The sequence below is a fragment of the Cydia pomonella genome, chromosome 8 (genome assembly GCF_033807575.1).
Source record: "Cydia pomonella isolate Wapato2018A chromosome 8, ilCydPomo1, whole genome shotgun sequence".
In the NCBI taxonomy this organism is placed as follows: domain Eukaryota; kingdom Metazoa; phylum Arthropoda; class Insecta; order Lepidoptera; family Tortricidae; genus Cydia; species Cydia pomonella.
In genome coordinates, this window is record NC_084710.1 from 674,862 (window position 1) to 699,338 (window position 24,477).

Genomic DNA, 24,477 nt, shown 5'->3' on the forward strand with positions numbered 1-24,477 from the left:
TACCACAATATAATAACTTTAATAAAATTTAATAAAATTTGGGATTCAAGAGACACATTTAATTATTTTGGTATTTTCAATATTTTGGGGATTTGCCGTTATTTTCATTTTACTCATAAAATATTTAGAAGTAGGTACATTATTCTTACTAGTACATGTAAATTTACCCGTATTTTATCCCTTTGTTACAAAATAGCAGGTAAAGACAAAATATTATTACCTAATTAAGACTTGTTTATGAAGAACGCCATTAAGTAGTATCGCTTCAAACAGTGTTTTCAATCATAAATAACTTCATACAAAATTGTTTCTTAGAATATCTACTCTCCGATAACATGGAATGAAGAACCAACAGTCTGCAAATCGAATGATAACAGTGAATATAAGTGCAATTAGGATCCTCAATTATTTCATTCGTCGTTCAAAACTTATGTGTTTTAGTAGTTATTATTCCCCAAAATTATAAAAATAATTCTATCTTAACTAACAATTGTCTGCCGATTGCTTTCTCTATATAGAATTTTCTAATTGCAACAGCAATGCATAATGACAGGGACGCAAATTTATCAAGGACATTGCCCGCTACAAAGCTGCAGCATCATTGCAGTTGCCATTCGGCTGTAACCTTTACAATGACGTCACTTACTGTGCAGTAGTAGTTCAGCATGCGCCCGCCCATAGGCGTTCTCGGCGCCGCAGCGGTACGCGCCCGCGTCCGCGCGCGACACGCCGGCGACGAGTAGGGATAGGGAGTGGCGGAAGCCGCGAGATGACACGCTCATTCTATGTTTGGAACCTGGGGGAAATTATAGTTGAGTAAATTTTTAAAATATATATAAAAATATTTATGATTAATCCGATCAGAATGGAGAAGTTTGTAATTATTAAACTGAGAAACAAGAATATAGGTTTTATTCTTTATCGTCAAAGACCATGCTAAGTTATTTCAGTCTTGGAACTTGTAGGAGTTGATTCAGCGAATCAAATCCAAAGATTGAAAAAGTTTTAATATTTTTCTACATACGTTTTGGAACCGCTACTTACTGACCTCCTTATCAATAACTCTATTAAATATAATATAAATTTTACATGAAATGTAGTATTTTATTATTGAAATATTTGGTTACCATAATAAGTAAAATGAATAATATAAATATCGTTTTAATTCATACGACTTTAAATACAATTGACAGTAGGTACATTGCTACACATGAAACCTCCGATAAATCATAATCAGAAACAAGGGATTGGCTTTTGTGGAATATGAATGGCCATAATATCTTATGTAAACAATTTTTTCGCATTATAAGTTAGTAAAAATGTAACTCGAAATGTTTTTGATAATTTGAAAGCTCATTAATGTTACTAGTAAATTATTTTAGCATTAACTATGTATACAATCAACAACTTGGACCAGTTCCTTATAACGTCCGTTGAATCACATTTTATTTGACGTCTTTGTTTTCATTTCAACTAAACAAATAAATCTAAAACGATATATCACCAAATCTAAATTGGAAATTTTACCTACACGAAAAACAATATGAAACATCACAATACCTCGAACAATAGAAGAGAATTATATCAGGACAATACAAATACTTGCCTTTGATCGAATATTCATTGGAGATAAAAGACCAACCCGTTCCATTATTGGACCTCTCAAATCTTTTGACGTTACCTTACGTCACCCTTTGATATGGCCCTGGAGATTGTACTTATGTCTTCACTTTCAATTCGGCTTACACGTTAGTATGTATGTGGTACTCACAGACGTAATATCAGGTAAATAGATGCCACGTATAGGTAGTTATATTTCACTTTGAAAGAGATATGGATGTAGTTTGATTTGCTTCACTATGGACAAAGGTTTAACGGTATTCGTTGCCATGGTGGAAACCGGCTAAGACAGGATTGGAAGAATGTAACAAATATGACGACTGTATTGTGAAATTTACATGAAAATTTCAGCTAAGTAATTTATTTCTCTTCATCAATTTCAACAAATCTACTTTTGATTATTAATTAACGCTAACTACTACAGATAGACAAAATGAGAAAACGTGTTTCGGCTACGTGATTTCATTAAATTTGGATTCGACCACATAATTTAATTAAGAGTATGATATGTGAAATTTCGTTAAAACGCTTAATTCTAACTTAATTAAAACACGTATATTACCTAATAAGCGATACCAGAAAGGTTTAAAGGACTTAAAAAAATTATTACTAGTTCCACGAAAAGATATTGCGTTTGCTTAAAAGTGAATTGACACAGTTAACTTTTTTTGATGACGGAGATGGCGGGACGACCTGCACGCATATCTCAACGACTGGCCGGAGATTGCTCAAAACCGAAACGAGTGGAAATCGAGGGGGAGGCCTTTACCCAGCAGTGGGACACCGTATAGGCTTATAATAATGTATATATATAAAGTTTTTTTTCATCACTCTTGCTCCAAAAAGTTCTTATTTCGTGCAGGTGTACTGAAGGCCTATTTTGTTTCCGCGGGAGTTATGGATTGTGAAAAAAACTCCCTAGGGAGTTATAGCTTTTTTTTAATTATGTCACTTTTTCATACAAACCAAATAGCATAAATGAGTTTTACTATTAAAATACTGACTTTTATAATTTAATATTTTTGTTTATGTTTAAAATTAAATAATTGGATTGAATTAACAGCCGTTTAAAATATTTTTACATAATTATTAATCGTGGCTGAATGCCGGATAGGTCTGTGCCCTTGATGCTAACCTGTCAAGAAATTACAAAATGGCGGACGAATGTTTGATATGTCACCGTATTTAAGAATTATTTTGTTTAAATTTTAGTTTTTTCTTCGCAAGTGTGATGAAAAACATTGTGTGTAACTCCGGGGGTAAGAATATTGCAAACTCGGGTCTTTAATTCCCTCCAGCCTGCGGCTGTCAGGAATAATCACCCTCGTATCCGAAATTTCACTTACCCCCCTCGTTGCACAATGTACTATAGAGCAACCGTGGAGCAACACTGTTCAACAATAGGTAAGTAACTTCAGCTAATGTTGCCGTGTTACTCCACAAAAGTTAAATGCGGGGTGGATGCACCTTTACAGACTTATGGCCCGACCGAACTTTAAGATACGTCAAATATTTGCTAAAGTTACGATATATATTGGATAGGTCAAAAGTGACGTTTCGTTCGAAAAAACGTCACGTTTGACACTGATATATATATATATAATCCATATCGTATCTATAAGAAATTTTTGACGTATTTTAAAGTTCCGATCGGGCTGTTAGAAAATAAGACCGCACCCACTTTGACCCAACCTACTCTTCAAATTGAAATAACTCTCAGCTGTTTCACTTTGCCACTTATCAAGTAATAAAGTACCAACCAGGGCTTGCCCACTTATCTAAGCTCACTTAATGAGTTTCCTAACTCCAATATCTAAATTATCCATCTCATATCAGTTACCGCCTTTGAAATGAAATTTAATGAGTCAACTTCTCCCTATACGCCTTCGATTGAACTTTATAAATTATAGAGATGTGCCGAATATAGAGTTTGTCGAATGCGAATATTTGGCCGAATGTGCGGTTCAGGTCTTCCCAGACCGAATATTCGGCCGTATTATATATATATAAATATCAAATAATAAAATTGTAAACTCTTCAATTACATTAACAGCTAAAGATGAATCACTAGGCGATTCCCTTGAAATAAACTGTTCAAAGGGACTTGCAAACAAATTTCCGACACTAAATATTTTTATTTTATTTATTAGCCACACAAAACAGGTAACATTTACTACATGATATAATTATTTTAAGTTGAGGTTTTGGTTGGGAATGCCATCCAAAGCATGTATGCGCAGCATGAAATACACATTAAAGAGCGAAAACTATAACTATACTAACTACACTTAATTGTGTAAATAAAACAATTTTTAGACACAAAACAAAATAATGAAAATGTCGTATGGATTCAACATATTCATGACGTAAACTGATGGAAGCGAATACTTGAAAAGTTCTTGAGGAGCTTACATTTTACAGTGTTGCAAGAAGACAAACATACTTTTAAAAAAAATTCTTTACTTTTTTATGATATAGGAGGCAAACGAGCAGACGGATCACCTGATGGTTAGCGATTACCGCCACCCATGTACAGCCATGGACACCCATGAACTTTACTCGAGATGTCGACAAGAATTCCGATACTGGCTGTGGCAGCCAGGGGAGCGCTCTCAAAAAGAAGTGACACGACAAACTTTTTTGCAGTAAACGCGCCAACCTGTATCTTGGTAAGGTTATTTGCCGAATATTCGGCACTTAATCCGAATAATTTGGTGGAATTCGAACATTGGGAAATTTTCCGAATAGCGAATAATTACCGAATATTCGGCCCAACTCTATTTGGAACTAATTTGGAACTCATTGCATACATTGCGGGGCTGTAGAAAGTTGTAATTAAAAATGCCGCCCCACATTTCTAATTAGAAGTTTTCTTAACAAATGAGATTTTTAATCTTGAAACGCGAAAGGTTGGAAGTTTATAACACTTAATTAAATACGACTACGAAATACGGAAGACTTAGTGGTGTATTAGGTGTTTTATATTAGGTAGTTTAATAGAATCAAAGAGCGTTCATGACCTAAAGTAAGGATGTGAAGCACAAAGAATTTCGTTCATTGTCTGCCTGTTGCTATCACTATCGCGCCAACCGTGATAAGGAAGAGGCGAGTCAATGTACGAAACTCTTCATACTTAGCGTCCTTACTTTAGCTGGAAGGTGAGTAACTTTAAAACCAAAGGTCGCGGGTTCGAACCCCAGCTTGTATCAATGAGATCCATCCAACATACAACTGTTAGCTGGAAGTTTTCAGAAAACAGTGTACCCAATTAGCGTGACTTGTTAAGACAAGTTACTCACTGTCAGTTTTGTGACGACAATTAAGCATTAAAGGACCCCGGGCCTAAAGTATGGAAAATGTGGTTTCAGTTAAATGGGCTGGAATTTTGATGGTTTTGGTGTTCAATTCATAAACTATAAGTGATATTACAATGTACCAAACGGTAAAAGGGCAGAATAGTTGATTGCCATTGGACAAACCCTGAAATCCCACGTAGGGTTACTTTTCAGGAATGCTCTGACGTTAATATTTTTTAATTAGAACAAAAGATAAAAAAATAATTTTTTGGAACAAAAGTTATTTCCAATAATCGACAACAAAAAGAAACACACTGTGTTAATCTTTGGCAGTGTTTTAGACAATTTGCTCGAAATAGTTATTTGATAATGATGAAATTTTTCAAAAGTCAGAAGCTTATTAGTGTCATAAATAAAAAAGATAATCAAAATAGTCAAAGAAGGCTTCATACTATTCTTTGAGGATATTACTTTAGGAGCTACTAACACATACAGGCTGCTCCAAAGTAAAAAATGGTAATTTGTTAATTTCTTCGAAACCGCTACACCGGTTGTTATGATACTTTCTACACTGGTTCTAAATATCCTAATGCATATGTACATTTCGGCTTTGTCCAATGGCTAGGGACACACTGTAGATTATGCACGAAAACGGAAACATGATCGCCCTAAATCTACTTGGCACCGTTCCGTGGAGCAAGAGTTGGGTGTATGGATGGGGTGGGAGGAGGTTACAGGCTACCAGACCTAGGACCGGAGTCAGTGGAAGAAAATGGTTCGAGCTCTACACCCCAGCAGGGGGTAACAGGATGAACAGAACAAAAGAGCATGTCGGGCCATGCTCAGAGTAGGGTTCCGTAGTTATTCTTCCGTCACAATAAGCTAAACTGGAGCTTAAAGTATAGTAGATTGTTAACCAAGGGATGAACTGTGGATGTACGTCTTTTTACTATGAAGGGGAAACTTTTTGTGATAACTCAAAAACAGCTAAACTGATCATATCCGCTATAGTTTTCATTTAATGTCTTTCTTAAGCTCTACTTCCACGATTTTATTCATATTTTTTTGACCTATGTTTCAAAAGTTAGAGGGGGGGGACACATTTTTTTTTCTTTCGGAGCGATTATCTCTGAATATATACACTTTATCAAAAAAAAATTGTTTTAGACCCCTATTAGTTTTGAAAGACCTTTTCAACGATATGTCCTCACACTGTAGGGTTGAATTAAAAAAAAAATCACTTCCACTTTACGTGTAGGGGAGGTACCATAAAAAAGATTTTATTGTACGACTTTGTTGGCTTTATTGATTTATATATCCATGCCAAATTTCAGCTTTCTAGCACTAACGACCACGGAGCAAAGCCTCGGACAGACAGACGGACATGGCGAAACTATAAGGGTTCCTAGTTGACTACGAAACCCTAAAAAGAATATAGATCATGCTTAATTGTCATCAAAACTGACAGCGATTAACTTTTCTTAACTACTACACTATTTTTTTGAAAACTCTCAGTAATATATGATGGTAAGGATTATTAGGGGCTTAGTTTGCTCCTTATGCCGGAAGGTCTGTTTGGCAACCGCTTTCGTAAAAACTAGTAATCTCAGAACTTGTCTAAATCGTGCCGATAAGTGACAACGATCTTTGTGATATATCGAACGCACTGATTCAGAAGATAGGGAACGGTGAATAAGGTAGTTAGATTGCCTGACGAAAAGAGTCTTATTCCTTAAATCACCTATGGTTAAACAAGTGCTTACGACAATTCTTGGGACTAGGTTGTCAATACGAGCGTTGGGTTCTTTGTGATGCAACCGGGATAACGCTTAGATAATGAATGGACTCTGGAATTTAGTTAGTCTTCTTATCTATCAAATAAATATTCAATATTTCATCATTTAGCACTAATCTCACCTTTTCGTGTTGTCCCAGCATTTTTGCACGCATTACGGGAGTCTGCTTTTCACTTGGCAACTAATCCCTAGAGTTGGCGTAACTGGTTTTTACGAAAACGACTGCCATATGACCTTCCTACCCTATTGGTAAACTAGGCCTTTGGGATTAGTCCGGTTTCCTCAAGATGTTTTCCTTCACCGAAAGCGACTGGTAAATATCAAATAATATTTCGTACATCAGATTCGAAAAAATCATCACCTCCGGATTTTAATTGTCTTTTTTTATTTTCATGTACCTAATTACACTCAATATTATCAAAAAGCTTCAGTTTATGTTTAAGAACCAAACGAACCCCCGCCAAAAAAGCCGCTTCCGCAGAATCGAAAGAAAATAGAGTTAGTAGAAATTTTGTTTATAAAACTTGTTTTCGCTCAAACTTCTTCTAGCAACGAAAATTAGGACTGAGAATAGAAATATGTTAATTGAATGTTCATGTCAAAATTTCATATTATTTCAGAATATCGTTTTAAAATGAAAGCATAACCACAATTTCTATGGCATCTAGGTTCACGTGGCCCTTAGACGACGCATTGAAAATTTTGGCGTCAGGTATCTTGATCTATCTCAGAAATTAGAAAACCCATGAAAGTATTGTTTGGTAAACTGGTTGTGCATGGCATGAACGCTATGTCTATAGTTGCTGTTACACGATTGGTAAACTTTTATAGCAAAGAAAATCGTATCAAAGATGCCTCTTTTTAACCTTTTACGGCCGGGAAAAATATTTTGCAAAGATTCATAAAAAATGCATGTGAACCGTTTTTAATTGTTATAAAATACGCGTATAAAATGTTTAAATAAATCCTAGTGGCCTTTATCATAAAAAAAATCGCGTGCACGAAAGTGACGTTCAGGAACTATCTGGAAATGCACGAACGTGCAAATTCATTGAGTTTTGTAAAATAATATGACTAAAACGCAACATTTTACAGAACAATGCATGTGTATGCTGCACATGCATAGCATATGAAGTAATCAGTATTCAATTTAGCATAATTATCACAATTTTCTTTAAGAATCAACATCTTAACGATTAAAGAATGATTAAAAACAATAATCAACAATTGTAAAGTACTCTCAATTCAGTACATCTAAAGGAAATGCTTGAAAAAATTATTTTGACGTGTAACGAACACGTTGCATTTAATACAACGAGTAATAGCCCTGCTGAAATAGTCTGAAGCAGTCTGAAATTGGCGGGCTCTTGGAGATTTGGTATCGTCAAATTGAAGCATCATCTGAAACATCACTCAGACGCCTCAGACATGCTTCACTACGTCGTTTTCTTGGTGGTTTAACCAACATTTCTAAGATTTTGAAGCGAAAATCGAGTAAATCCAGTATTTCGCACCTAGGACGGCCTATGGCATCACAATCAAGCGAATATCCATAAAATGAATACTGATTCATTCACATGTAAAAAAAAAGAAAGAATTTAGTTTCAGTGTCCATCTCCTTGTTTAAAAAAAGGTATATCAACGCCTCCCATGGGTTTATTAGTTCATAACTTTTTCTGAAGCTGTAACATACACGTATGACCGAATCTTTATCTCCCATCTCTTGACAACCTTAATGCTGATCGTTCCCGAGCAGTTAGACAGTAGGAAAACATATTTGTTGTCTTTCCTCCTAACTAGTGACACTGGGTCTGTCACAATCAGCAGATCTTTAGGTACATCCCATCATATTCGTCGTTGATTCTTTGATTTCGTTTTCAATTCATTCAAAAAGCGAATAAGGGAATTCTTCGAGGTCATCGTATAATTCCTTAATATGTGATATACTCGTATCATTATTGCACAAAATTTCAAGGAATTTTTTGCCTCTTAATGGACGCTTAAAAAAAACACAAATCTAACATTACAAAACGAAAAGTATTATAAAACTATCAAACATATATGACTATTTATTTTGATTTGATTTTCTGCGCAGAAGCCGGATAGACAAAAACTTGCAAATAGTTATGACCATCGATTTACGGGCTACGGCCGAACCCATAAATTCGTGCACTTCTTTTTTACGAGCATGTAGTTTCCCCTTAATAACTTATTGTTACTCTAATTTGTGATAAATAAACACACATAACTCTTTTACTGTAATAATTAAGTGTTAAATAACAAGTTTGATACCAAAATTATACAAAATTAAGAACTTACGTGTGCCACTGCTCCCATCAAAAAATGCCACCATCTTCAAAGCAGTCTCGCGACGGACTGATCCTACTGACCTGCGGTATTTAGTACTGAAACGTGTCGCTAATGTCTGCAGATTCGATCGGAATAGGTCTGAGCTCGAAAAGACGATTTACTTGCGAGCAGGATTTTTTAAAAGTAATTTGCAGAATTATATCGAACCGGTCGTAAAGGGTTAAACAAACCTTTTCATTGTCTGAATGGGACCGATTCAAGCATCTAAATTTTCCATGTAGATTAGTCTAAACAAACACTTCAATACTGTAGTTGTGATATTTCGATCAATCCTTGTTTTTTATTTTAAACGGTTAAACGCTTTTTTCCGCATACGACGACCTTATAGAATAAGCTAGCGCAAAAACAAATTCACTACGCGCGACGCGAAGTATCGGCATGAGCGCGGATTTCGAGAAGCAAGCAAGCAAGCAAGCGCCGCATTGTTAGATTTTATTGTTTCACGATGGGTCACCTTAATTGAACCGTTCACAAAACTGAAGTTTATATTTCGAAGTGAATTCTAACGTAGAACGTAGTCGAGCTTCTGACACGAACCTAATTTGCGATAACGTCAGAAATTCTAAAATATCATTTTGGATCCCGTGTTTCATATAATACCAAGTAATTTCAATGCACAAATTCACCGTAATTGAAACACTGCAATGTAATAAATTAAAGATATAGTAATAAAAAGTAAATGCGACTTGGCTCTGAACTTCTCTTGAAGTTAAAATCTTTCTCAGGCTTGTTCGTCTCGCGAGTAAAGTCCTCCAGATTTAGTGATAAGCCGCTTAACGTCATAATATTAAGGATAAGTATTTAGTGCTTGTTTTAGTTTCAGTTCTAACTTTGTAATCTTTAGTTAAGAATATGAAAGCTTAGATTTCTTCTATTGTTATAATTTTAGTAATCTAAGAGTATTATCGTAGCGAAGTTATTATTTCATTATTATTTAGTTAAATGTCAAACAATAAGTAAAGTTACTTGCTGCCATTGAAAAGTGCCTTAGTTGTAACTTTAATAATAATAAAAAATATTTTTTTTACTACAACTCTCGATTTTAAAGTGGTCTATTACCATACCAACGCTTATAAAATGTTGACTCCCGAATACCTCTCCAAACGATTGCCCGACATGTTACAAAAGTAATAGCAATATCGGTATGGTGTATATAGAAATTCAGGATTATATGAAACAAACTTGTCGCGTGGCACTGACAAAAGATATTGATTTGCAATTATGCAGCCCGCAGCATATTGACGCGGAAGTGCAATTGCGACCGAAATTTCACAAAGAGACCAATTCAAACATATATTTGACATCCAACTGGTATCTAAATGATGTCATTTGATATGTGCCTGATGTGCGTTTCGCTTGCGCTAATATAATGTACGGTACGTTCGAGTGAAAAGAAGGTGCGAATGATAAATTTTAGATATCGTTTTGATGTCAAGTGTACTTCCAAATTGGCCTCTTAGTGTACGTTCTTCCTTCAATCTTCGGGGATCCTTGGGCAGCAGCGGAACTTTATTATATAAATAATAATTATTACTTACTGTTAGTGAGTTTCTGGTCGTTGAGCGTCCAATAGATTAGTGGCACAGGGAACGCTTCTGCGGTGCAGGTAAGGGTTACGGCACTGCCGGCAGGAGCGCGGATGGCGACTCGTCCTGCCCATATCGAAGGGGCGACTGTAACAAATCAGACTTATGAGTTTGTCTGGAGATTAAAAATGGCTTTTATTACTAATGATGTCATGTGTGTTTTGTCACCGGATCCCTTTGTTTGACATAATTATTGAAAGTCATAATGTAATGATAGTCATATTATCATTAGTCATAACTCTGAAACCGTTAACTTTTCAGGAATTTCCTTAGATTATCCTATAGATAGGTTAGGTTAGGTTAGGTTTGTTTTATGGCAATCCTGAAAAGTTAACGTTTCTGAGAAAAACCAAATTATGACTAACGAAAATGCGGACAAACAATACATTATGACTTAAAACTTTATGGGAAACAATAGAGACCCGTTTTGTCACATTTAGGTACAAAATAGAGTTCTGATTTTTCTAGACACAACGCGAATACCATGTAAAATTAGGACCAAATTTGATTTTTGGTTTATTATCCATAATACTTACCAAGCTACATTCAACCCACATAACTGCACTAAGACAATGGACATTCAAAACCAAAAAAGCTTCATTCGATTCAAATTTGTTTGCCTACTTATTTTAAAATATTTTCTCATTTTCGAAGTCAAAATAAAACATAACAACATAAAACTCCCATTATAAGCATCATTCCATTTTCTTTCCATTCCGATTCTTTACTTTACAGTCATTACATTAAACCCGCTCATTAAAAACATTCGAGCCCCAAATCCGTGGACTTAGGCCGGCCTCACACAGCTGAAATGGCTCACTGAATCATAATCTGGATTCAGATTCTTAATTCAAAAAGCCCGGAGTTCCATACAATAACTATTCCACACACATTCAGATTTTTCAAAATAATGAAATTTCACAGATCGATCTGTAAGAATGATACTGACGAGCGTTCTGAATTCAGAGCCCCTTGTGTAAATTTATTCGATAGCGAAACGTGACGTACGCGTTTGCGTTAAGTGTCATTTTGTATGGGATTTTGAGTTTCCAACACGTCCCGCTTGGCGCGCTGTTTCTAAATCCCATACAAAATGAGAACGAACGCAAACGTGTACGTCACGTTTTGCTATCGAATAAATGTACACTAGGGGTACAAATAAGATAATTCTTATTATTAAGAATTCCTGATTAAGTTTTTTCCGTGCATTATGTATGGACGAGAACACACACGCCGGAATCATATCATGGATTTGCCAGTTGACATTCGTGGGACAGAGTGAGACAGATGTTCATGACACACTGGACGGAATGTATAAGACATGTGTGAGGAAAATATTTCTGACTTAAGAATCTGAATTCAGAGACACATTCCGGCTGTGTGAGGCTGACCTAGGATCGTGCTCAACCTTGAGGAAGGCTATCATCATACTTCTATACTCATTTTTAGACGACGCCAATCACTTGATTCTAATAATAAATAATGTATATACAATTCTTTTGTATATACATTATTTATTAATAAATTGTTGCCCTGTATTAAATGGTACTTCTTACCATGAAATTAATCCGTGTGACAAAAACCAAAAGTTGGGGAACATGTGAGGAATAAAGTGGTGTCACAATGTTATGTACCTTTATGATAAATAAACTAAAAAAAAATGTAGGACAACAATATTAATATAATGATATATGTAAACAGAAATTAATTGGTTTATTGTAAACACAATTCCCTTAATGAGGGCGCCACTGGACGGCCGTTGCAGTCTTAAAAATTGTATAAAAGCGGTTTTATGACATTTTTCAATGATTTTACCATGTCTACAAAAGTTTCGGTTTCGGTTTCAGCCGAAACTAGACCCAAAGCCTACCTTTGGTTTCGGCAAAAAAAAACATGATTCGGTCAGACATTACTTTTAAGTTTTGGTTAGAGTCTACTCTTGCAAATATAGTATAGTTTCCATGTGAATTTGTTTCGGCATTTGTCGTTGATTAAACTTTAAACAGATAAATATAAATATTATTATAGGACATTATAGGACATTATTACACAAATTGACTAAGTCCCACAGTAAGCTCAATAAGGCTTGTGTTGAGGGTACTTAGACAACGATATATATAATATATAAATATTTATAAATACTTAAATACATAGAAAACACCCATGACTCAGGAACAAATATCCATGCTCATCACACGAATAAATGCCCTTACCAGGATTTGAACCCGGGATCATCGGCTTCGTAGGCAGGGTCACTACCCACTAGGCCAAACCGGTCGTCAAAATATAAAAACTACAACTGTGTCTTGCACTTGCACTAGATTTGCCAGAACAAAAGAAAGGTAGAGGCCGCCGGCCCCTAACCTGGTGGTCAAAAATACAAAGAGACCTCAAGGAAGCCCATTTGCCTGAAAAAACAACCTAGGATAGATTAGCCTGGCGCAGAAGAGTGAGGAGACCCGACCCCAAATAATGGGAAAAGGGCAGGACGAAGAAGACAACTTTGTCTTATAACCCCCTTTTAACAGTTTAAACGATGGTACACCATGTAAATGTAAACATCGAGTCTTATGGAATCTTAGTCGTAAATTACAAACTCGGGAGTTATAAATTTCATGTAACTTTACTTCCGCGTTTCAAATTATTAAATTATTGAACTTGAGCTCAATTTCGTTAGGGCGAAAGGGAAATTAAATTATCTAACATTAAATGGCAAAATAAAGTAGGATGGTATAACAAATATTTCTTGACATAGGAATATAGCAAAATATTAATATCTTTTTATATAAGTCTCTTGATATAATTCTCTTGCTCACGGACGGCGGAACGCCGTGGCTGGCGATGCAGAGGTACCTACGCGTTGGACGCCGCGCGCTTGGCGCTCGTCAAGTTTGAATGTTCGTAAACACCAGTTAATACTTACACATCATCTTGATAATAATTATCATGCTCGCGGACGGCGGAACGCCTTTGCTGGCGATACAGAGGTACGCGCAGAATGCCTTATTAATATTTACACATCATCTTGATAATAATTATCTTGCTAACGGACGAAGGGATCCCGTTGCTAGCGATGCAGAGGTACGCACCGGACGCCGCGCGCTCAGCGCCCGTCAAGTTTGTTCATAATGCTAGGTAATACTTACACATCATCTTGATAATAATTCTCTTGCTCGCGGACGGCGGAATGCCGTTGCTAGGGATGCAGAGGTACGCGCAGAATGCCTTGTTATTATTTACACATCATCTTGATAATAATTATCTTGTTTACGGACGGCGGGATGCCGTGGCTGGCGATGCAGAGGTATGTACCGGATGCCTCCCGCTCGGCGCCCATCAAGTTTGAATGTTCATATTTTTTTAATACTACGTCGGTGGCAAACAAGCATACGGCCCGCCTGATGGTAAGCAGTCATATTGCTAGTTAATACTTACACATCATCTTGATAATAATTCTCTTGCTCACGGACGGCGGGACCCCATTGCTGGCGATGCAGAGGTATGCGCCGGACGCCGCGCGCTCGGCGCCGGTCAAGTTTAGCCACTCCCCGTTCCATTTGGACACTGAAATAAAACTTGTATTAAAGCGAAGCAGTATAGTGCCTCTTAGGACTTTAACTGTTACACTATCTGTTAGTTGTTGTTATACCTGGGGGCCTACCGCGAAAACCGAAATTCGCAAATTGCGGGGATCTTTCTCTTTTACTCTCACTAAGACGTAATTAGAGCGACAGAGAAAAATGCCCGCAATTGACGAACTTCGATTTTCGCGGTTATAGCCCTGGTCTACAGGAACAAACATTTAAAAAGACGTCTCCTAGAACTATTATTACATGTCTGTTACTAATCCTCATAAGTAACATTTTTATTCAAGTACTAGACCTACTTGAATAAAAATAAGCAATATATTTTATAGGCAGTGATTGAAATGCTTAAAATGATGAAATTGTCATTTTAAGTAAGGATGTAAAAGTTATCAATGTATAAATAATAAATAAATATTATAGGACGTTATTAGTGTTAATACACAAATTGACTAAGTCCCACAGTAAGCTCAATAAGGCTTGTGTTGAGGGTACTTAGACAACGATATATATAATATAAAAACACTTTATAAATAGTTAAATACATAGAAAACACCCATGACTCAAGAACGAAATATATCCATGCTCGTCACACGAATAAATGCCCTTACCAGGATTTGAACCCGGGACCATCGGCGTCGTAGGCAGGGTCACTATCCACTAGGCTAGACCGGTCGTCAAATACATATGTATTATTACATTATACTTAATAAGTAGCTCGTTAATTTTTTTTTTGTTTAAGGATAGAATACAATTATTTTTCTTCGTAAACACAAACGAGACAGATAACGTATTATAACAAAAACATAGTGAGAATAAAGTGCCGCGAAATGGCCTCATCTCAGCATGACGCTGGCGACTTCCAGCGCTGATCTTTCAAGTTCATTTATAATGTTTTTAATACGTTATTTCTTTTTTGGTTGAAGTAAACATTAACTTATTTTTTCTTTGAATAAATGGCGATATAATATAATAATTATTGCTTATAAAAGAACAGCTGTCAACGTTTAAGATAAGGTTAAATAACTTATTAAAAGATAAATGTTATTTCAATATAGATGAATTTATGATGGATATTTTGACAAATTAATAATTGACGTATAGAAATACCTATTATTTATTATTACTATTAATTAAAACTTATAGAATATTATAAAATATAAGTATTGAAAATGTAAAATATTTTTAATAATATTGCATGCGCTAGGCAGCTATAATTATTGTACGTCGCAAGACATGTTACAGAGAACAAAAATTGTTTATAACATCTGTATTTATTACCTGTAATGCACAATATATAAATAAATGATTCTAAATTGAAAACCAATTTGATTGGCATAAATGTCTACGGGTATTATTTTTGCATTTTTACACAAGGTGTAAGGCTAAGCGTTTCAGATTGTCTCATAATATTAATATCTCAGCCTCGTGAAAATACCCAAGGGCCAAGGTTTTTAGAAGATCCTGTTGAAGAATAAAGGGTTATTGGTAGATTCCGCGACATGGAGCGCCATATTGAGTAACATTCATTGTAATAAGTAGATTGAGCCGTCTCGCCAAGGTCTCTGGTAGGCTGCGAAAATTGTTAGGTAACATTCTGCCCGATTCGAACTTTACGATACGTCAAATACTAGGTTTAGATTTAATATGGATCGGATATGTCCGCGTCAAAAATGACCATTAGTGTTAGTATTGCATTAGAGTACTTGCTAACTCTAATATTTTTGTTTGAAGAAATTTGACACTGACATATCCAATCCATATCGTATCTAGTATGTAGTATTTGCCGTACCTTAAAGTTTGAATCGGACCGATAAATAAATAAAATAAATAAATATTATACGACATTATTACACAAATTGACTAAGTCCCACAGTAAGCTCAATAAGGCTTGTGTTGAGGGTACTTAGACAACGATATATATAATATATAAATATTTATAAATACTTAAATACATAGAAAACACCCATGACTCAGGAACAAATATCCATGCTCATCACACAAATACATGCCCTTACCAGGATTTGAACCCGGGATCATCAGCTTCGTAGGCAGGGTCACTACCCACTAGGCCAAACTGGTCGTCAAAACATTAACTTTACGATTTCACTAAGTATGTTTTGTGGATCAAAAGTATGCGAATACCTACGTGATTAGAACACGACCACAAAAAAAGAAAACGACTTTCCACTTCTAAATATTTTCCATTCGCCATGATGTTTTTGTATATTATTAACTCAATGAAAAACAAAGTTTATAGGTTTTCCGTTTTTTCGAAATTTACACTACAAATTTTTTCAATCCATGAATTTCAGATACGTTGACCTATTCAGCGCTAATTATGACACGTTGTCGTTTTTCCTTTACGAAGCATTTTCGTTACATACCGGGAAACCCATGTTATAGGCTACGACGTAGGGCTACGACCATAGCTCAGCGGTGAATGACTGTTATGTCATTTAAGGTAGGTAAAAAGCAATAGAATTATGGATTACAAAATTAAGATAAGTACATTTAAAGCTTTGAACATTTCTAACAGCTAGCAATAACGTCGTATTTCAGAAAAGAAAAGGCTTATTTTTTATTGCCGGCATTATTTATCACGTACTAGATTCTAATGACAGAATTAAATATGAAAATCCTGAAAAAACTTCACCTTTATTATTTAAATTGCAGAAACTGCGGGTTCTTTTCTGGAAAGTTTTTTAATATCCACACCTCAGAGAATTTAAAATGGATAATTGAATATTAAAATTTCTGGGTTTAAAGCGGGTTCTGTTTAAAACTGGGTTTAAAACTGTTCAGTAAACGTAAGGTTCATTGGCTGTTGTTGTCAATATTACCTACTTATGAAACATGGTATGGTATATTTCTCTCTTATAATTGAACGGCAGAACTTGCTGGCTTGATTAAAATTCAGAACTAGCTGTGTTAATTATTTCAGACACTATTTCAAACATACAATTAGGTTGGTAACACTTTATTTTATCTGAGAAATTCAAAGGAATGATAGCCATTTACACTGCATGATAGTGCATTTAAAATCTTATGACGTCGAAAATCACTAGGAATGATCATTTAAACTGTAATTTTGTCTAGTTATGCTGCGTGAGTTTTTTTTAATACTACGTCGATGGCAAACAAGCATACGGCCCGACTGATGGTAAGTAGTCTCCGTAGCCTATGTACGCCTGCAACTCCAGAGAAGTTACATGCGCGTTGCCGACCCTAAGTTCGACCAAGTTTGAGTTTTTTCTTATTGATTAACCGTAATGTTGCACCGATTTAGATAAAATTTTCTATCGAGATATTTTGAGGCCCGGCAAAGGACATAGGGTAGTTTTTAGAATTCCGTGCCCAAAGGGTTAAACGGCACCCATTTACTATGACTCCGCTGTCCATCCGTCTTTCTGTCTGTCACCAGGCTGTATCTCATAAACCGTGATAGTTAGACAGTTGAAATTTTCACAGATGATATATTTCTGTTAACGCTATAACAAAAAATACTAAAAACTACGGAACCCTCGGTGGGCGAGTCCGACTCGCATTTGTCCGGCTTTTATCAGTCATTATCGTCATCATCTCACGCAGAAGAAGCCGCGGGCAGAATCTAGTGCTTTAAAAATTTATCCTTTGGAGTACATACACTCTTACTCGTAACTAAGGAGTAACAATCAATTTTATTCTCTTTAATTATTAATTATCAATCCCCTTTCTAAGCTGTTTTAACAGAAAACCCTAGAACTACCAGTGTTCTGTCTTCTATCTTTGCATATATTAATCTGGGTCGTAAACAAAGACATACCGCATATATTTACACAAACTTATAGTTTCCCAAACAGTTGAGCAGCAGCTTGAGTTGCGAACTTTGCACATGTCATGCAACGCTGGAATACGACAAAGTTCGGTGCTGCTGAGTTGTGACAGTTTTTGGGTATAACGTATGTGCAGCGGCTGAACGGAATGGAACGTCCGTGACTTAATTCTCGAAGCTGGGTGATAAATATCACTTTTTATGAGGTTCTGTGGTTGTATATCAGACTAAATATTGTCTTTGGCCAATTTATGCCGTTTGCTGCAAAGTTGCAAACAGTGACACGATTTATGGACTTCTCTTTGTCTTCCTATGATATGATCTTGATCAAACTAATAATACAGAACATGACATGATAGTTGACTTGTTGGAACCTCACAGTAAAGTACTTGGGTGAATCAACTTTTTCTTATGACTCGTTGCCATGGTTACTGTTGGCAATGCGCTCGTAATCAGTAGCTAGACTAGCTATGTTTTGTATTACTTATGAAAAAAAAAATTGACATGTTAAAATCTAACGCAACCCGTTGCTATGCGCCGCCAGGCTGTCTGCTGCGACCCTAGTTGTACCACATACAAACTGCCATCAATTTTTAACCCTCTTAGGGGTCGATTTTTTCAAAATTGCTTCTTATGTCTCGTATACATTATAAACGTAACCTGATGTGCAAAATTCAACTTTCTAGCTTTTGTAGTTTCAGTTAACTATCTCATAATCACGATTATACTCATACAGCGAAATTTTATGAGGGTCTGGGGGATGGTTAGGCCCCTGTAATTGGTTTTGTAATAGTTCCCTGAGTATCATACATAAAAATCAAAAGTGAGAAAATAAGTAAAGTTACAATATTTTTTGGCAGCTTTAAAGCGTCTGGTAAAAGTTACCGCCGGCGGAAATGGTCTGGCAATGTTGATTATCAATTTTTAGCAATATTTTTTAATACATACATAAGAATCAGCCATGAAAATTTAAGAAAAGTTAGTATTATTTTTACCTACCTTTAGCACCTTGTATGTACCGGACAAATGGCCGTCGGGCCGATATAAAATAAATAAATAAAATAAATAAATATTATAGGACATTATTACACAAATTGACTAAGTCCCACAGTAAGCTCAATAAGGCTTGTGTTGAGGGCACTTAGACAACAATATATATAGTATATAAATATTTATAAATACTTAAATACATAGAAAACACCCATGACTCAGGAACAAATATCCATGCTCATCACACAAATACATGCCCTTACCAGGATTTGAACCCGGGACCATCAGCTTCGTAGGCAGGGTCACTACCCACTAGGCCAAACCGGTCGTCAAATATAAATATAGCAAGTATGCAGACATTTACCCCACTTATTCATAAACGTGTACTGAAGTTACGATGCCGCTAATCATCGTTTGTCCCTTTCCATCATACCAATACGTCGGAAAGGGAAAGGGAGAAACGATGATTAGCGGCATCGTGACTTTAGTACATAGTCATAGTCATAGTATCTTTATTCATGAACAATACAGAATTGTGTTTGAATATATGTACATAAAGTGACATGTACACGTTTATGAATAAGTGGGTAAAAGTACATACTGACACTACAGTATCCCATACATATTATTCATGAGAAAATAAGTAAGGTCTGGCGGCTCTAGGATCTTGGACCATATTTTCTTAAGAATAAAGATGACAGATTTGACTCGCCCGTTTATTTCTACTGCTGACTTAATAGGATTCAGACTTTTTCCTACAGAAAACGTCTAAAATGTCATTTTTTTTTTTTACAAATATGACGCTCTGCAGTAGCAGTTGCAGCAGAAATGCAGTGGGCAGCAAAGTCGTGCTGCAATACACTATACTGTGTGTAGATCCAGTTGACGTCAAAATTTCACTTACCTAATGTTGAATTGTTAATCCTAAAATGCCTAGAGTCTTCTCTCCTCCAGACGATAGTCGGGGGCGGGGTCCCCGATGCCACGCACCTCAACGTGGCGTCTTCGCCTTCCTTCATTAGGATCTCGCCGCTGCTCGCTTCGTCGTCGATATCTGGTGGAACTGTGAAAAATAGTACTAGTCATTATCACAAAATTACAGTTTCTAGTCGGTAGTATTACGGTGAAGGAATTTAATTTCCGCATATTCATTCTGTGACAAGGTAAGAAATGGTACGAAAATTTAATTCTTAGTACTTGGTTTAAAAACGTGTTTTATCGTGTCTTGCGTTTTAGGCAATTAAAAGTTATTGAAAGAGCAATCCACTAAGTACCACCTACGATCGCTAGGATGTCAAGTTTTGAATTAATTTTTAAATTGATTTCATTTTATTTATTAAGGTTTGCCAATAGGTAATAAATAATATACATACAATATTGAATTAGCCTTAGTTACACATTTATAAGGAGTTTGAAAAGTATTAAGAAACGTTCGTAGTGACACTTTTTACGAATTAGTTTTAAGGTTGGTCGCCATTTTCATTATTTGGTTGAGATGCTGTTATTCCACCAGACAATGATGAGAACATCTCCAAAATGACGTTTGAAAAACGTGTTCAAGTATTAAAGTGATACAGAACAAACGCCGAAAGAATGACCCATTACAACGGTAAATCCTCAAAAAATTCGGCAATATTTACTGTGCCGAATATTGAAATAGCAAACCATAACTCACAAAACAAAGCAATGTCAACACAACACAAAGGTTTTGAATCGAGTCATTGTAAAAAAATGGAAAGCTTTGACGTTTCCTTCCTCCACTTGTCTCCGTGCTATTGTTCGACACCATCAATTCTGGCCCTGTTTTCTGAAGCCCATTATTTTCTTGATTGACTCCCGTGACACCTTATATTTCGGGCGCGTGCAAATAACCTCATTCGCAATTTATGACGACGTCATTTTAGACATGATCAGACACGCGATATAATTTAGACACTGTCATTAAAAAGGGAACAAAATATCAGTATTTTTAACTCATAACTAATCTGAACCAATAACGAAGAAAAATTTAACCAATATTCAGCATTTGAAATGTAGTACTTTTAATTGCTTAAAGTATTGTCTTCATTGACAGAATATTTATGAAAACCTACACATTTAGTTTAACTATTATGGACGATTCCTTTTGAGATATATCGCATATAATGTATTTTTTTTTTTTGTATCACGCTCCATCAGTTTACATAAGTCCTATTATAATTATTTATATTGAGAGTCCCAGTATAATCAATAAAATTATACCTATTTAGGTGTTGGTTTTTCAAACACAGAACACAGGAATGTCGTATCCTGGAATTAATTTTTGGGTCGTAATGTAGGAAGCTAATGTTCGGTGTGAAATAAATATATTGCAAAAGCGATTGGTCTATGATTAGAACCTTGCACTTTTAGCCAATGCCGCCTAGTTGAGTAGCAGATACGTCTGCAAACGATCCTTCGCTCTTAATGCACACCATACAATTCGGATACAGCCACACCAGCATGCCGCACACGCCAGCTACGCTGCCGGTCGCCTTCACCACGGTCCCGAAACCTGGCCCCGCTCAAACGGTATCACCAGGTTAGGGGTTGGATAACGATCGGTAGCGAAGAGCTGGCCCACACCAGCCACACACACCGTCCCCCAAACGACGGCCATTTGACCACCCCACCGGTCGGTGGGGCAGCGACCCGCGACAGCCGCCGCAGCCGTAAGGCGGTAGCGGCCCCTCATACCCCCCTGACGGGGGGTATCGTCAGATTTCCAGTCAGTTCGCTCTTAACCAACTGAGGTACTGAAGCTTACCAGAAGCGTGCGTATCTTTCAATTCCTTCCTTTTTTACCTACATGACTTAAGGCTGCGCATAGCGACATCCACCGTAATAATGTTCTAATTTAACAGCATCTGAGTCTCAAGGTGTATTGAGAATTCATTAGTGACAATAATAATGTGCCAACCCATGTCACAGGAAAACAATATCTAATTTTAAATCTAAAGTAAGTAAAAAACAAAAACCAACCGACAACCTGCAGCCGATGCGTCTGACTCATCATGGGCTCGGTGTTGACTTGGCACATGTATCTGCCGCCATCGCTCGGGCCCACGTCCTTGAGCCCGAGGGTCCAGGTCCCGTCGCCGTGGCCGACGCTGATGCGGTGGTTCTTGGTGATCACGTGGCCGGCGATGGTGAGAATGGTTTGCGTGTCTACGCGAAGCCATGCCACCTAGTTAAAAAGATACGTTAGTATTTTATAAAACATATTAATTAATCGAAAATTTATGTTGGTAAACCTCGGGCTCAATAATGATTTATAACAAGAGGAAAGTAACTTGTTGATGTCTCAACTATTTCTTGTAAAACACTCGTTTCTTCCTGCACTTAAAACTTTTGTCTGTCTGGAATGATAGTTCACTGGTAGAGAATGCCTTTGTATTTTATTTTCTGTGCAACAAACAGGTCAATTTGAACGTACACTGACATCAGAAAAGTTATCAAAATTATATTTTTTTAGCTATAGTGTATTTCGATCACTACACGACACATACTTTTTATTATTTCAGGAAATGTTAACTTTATCAAAAGATGCTCGTTGGAGGCCCGAATTTGTTTTAAAACCTATTAAACGATACCCCACACCAATGGGTATGTGTTTTTTTTTTCTAGTTTTTATTTTACCGTTCTGTCGCCATGCATTATTTATGTATCCATGCCAAATCACAGCTTTTTAGCACTAACGATAACGGAGCAAAGCCGTAAGGGTTCTTAGTTGACTTCGGAACCCTGAAAAACAAACCACCGATTTTATCTTCCACCCTACTCTTTCATTTATTAAATGCCATTCCTTTTCTATAGCAATTTACCCGGAAACGAATCAGCGGTTTGGTAACGTAGCAAGAATCCGCATCGAATTTTGTGAGATACACATCTGTGTCATACACACGCTTGCAGTCCAGAACATATATTGTATAAGTAAATATTAAAAAAAAATGATCATATGTTTTCTTCATCAGGCTTTTAAAATCAAACGAAACACCCAACGCCGAAAACAAACATTTCATGCAAACTTCTAAGTGGCAGTAACACTGGCCCGAAATTTTCGGTTACCAACAAATTCGTTAACAATTTTTGAAGTTCTTCAAAAATTGTGTAGGTTTAATATTTCCGCGCTGAATTTGACCTATTTCAAACTGGCGAGCCAACGAACGCGGTGGAGATTAGAGTTGTCACATAAAAATAATTTATCAGTTCTCATAATTGTATGAGGAACCTTTTTTATTTCGTAGCTATTTTTATAAATCTGTAGGGGTACATGCGGCCGTATATTTTTAGAAAGTTATGAGCACAAAACAATTATGTTGAGACAACGTAACTCTGCATTGGATCAAAGGACACAGCAACTCGCGAGGTAACGACTAACGATGCAGCCGGCATAGTTATTAGCGAGGGCAGGCTTGGAACTGGAGGTGGCAGGACCTGAGCCAATTCTAGCTCTGCCTTATGCCTGGTTCAGGAACATGCAGCGACAAAACACCAAGGTAAAAAACTAACCTATAACCTATATTTGTTGAGACAAGTAATGTTAACCTTCTAGTGCTCGAAATACTATTGCCCAATAGATGACACCCTACTTCGTCTCTATTAACATTTGTTCACTTTTTTTTTTCATTTGTCTAATTTAGTGCCCCACTGCTGGGCAAATGCCTCCCCTTGTTTCCTCCGCTCTACCCTGTTGTCTATATTTTCCTACCGATTCGGGTAGAAGCCTCCAAGTCGTCATTATAATTACCGGGATAGTGACTAGCACCGGACGGCTACCTTATTTCAAATTCAATGATTTAAATATGTAATAAACATAATTTTATCAGTTGATATTTGTTAAGTTACTGGCAAGAACTTAGTTTATTTAATTCATATTCATTCTAGAATCTATTCAATGAGGTCTCATTGAATTATCTCATTAACAGGGTGTTTTACGTAGCAAATTTGTTTTCCAATTTTATCCAAATAAATATACTCCAGGAGCCAAGTACTATCAGCTGTAAAAATATCGGTACTTAGTTTGTTAGTACCTTATATAAATAACTCATTTCATTTCATATTTCCATCGGAAGCATGATCAGATTAATATTTAATGTAAGTGAAACTTATTCCGCAAAATAAACAATTTCTTAAGAGCAGTATTTTTCCCTCCCCATTCATCCCAATCTTGATAAACGTCCAGACTTATAATATTATTTCGCTGGATCCAACTTAGATTTTGTTTTTACCCAAAACACCATCAAGATAGGGAGCGGTCATCCTTTGGACGTCGTATTGTTTTCCTCTAAGGGTGCTTTGACCTACGTTAGTTGTAACGCATTCTGAAACGTAACAAATCAAATATTTTCCCCGTCGTAGTGGTTTTTTGGTTGCCTAGGTAGGGTAGGACTGAGGGTTGCC

General features: G+C 36.3%; 1 protein-coding gene across 2 annotated transcripts in view; it reads right to left on the bottom strand.

Moving 5' to 3' along the window:
• Positions 1-24,477, bottom strand: part of LOC133520364 (lachesin-like) — a 121,670-nt gene that overhangs the window by 7,576 nt on the left and 89,617 nt on the right. For both annotated transcript variants that reach the window (XM_061854742.1, XM_061854741.1), the window contains exons 3-7: positions 22,057-22,261; positions 19,961-20,119; positions 14,104-14,232; positions 10,621-10,755; positions 647-796 (exon numbers count right to left, since the gene is read on the bottom strand). In XM_061854742.1, coding sequence (XP_061710726.1) covers positions 647-796; positions 10,621-10,755; positions 14,104-14,232; positions 19,961-20,119; positions 22,057-22,261 — 778 coding nt within the window. The remainder of the gene's footprint in view (positions 1-646; positions 797-10,620; positions 10,756-14,103; positions 14,233-19,960; positions 20,120-22,056; positions 22,262-24,477) is intronic.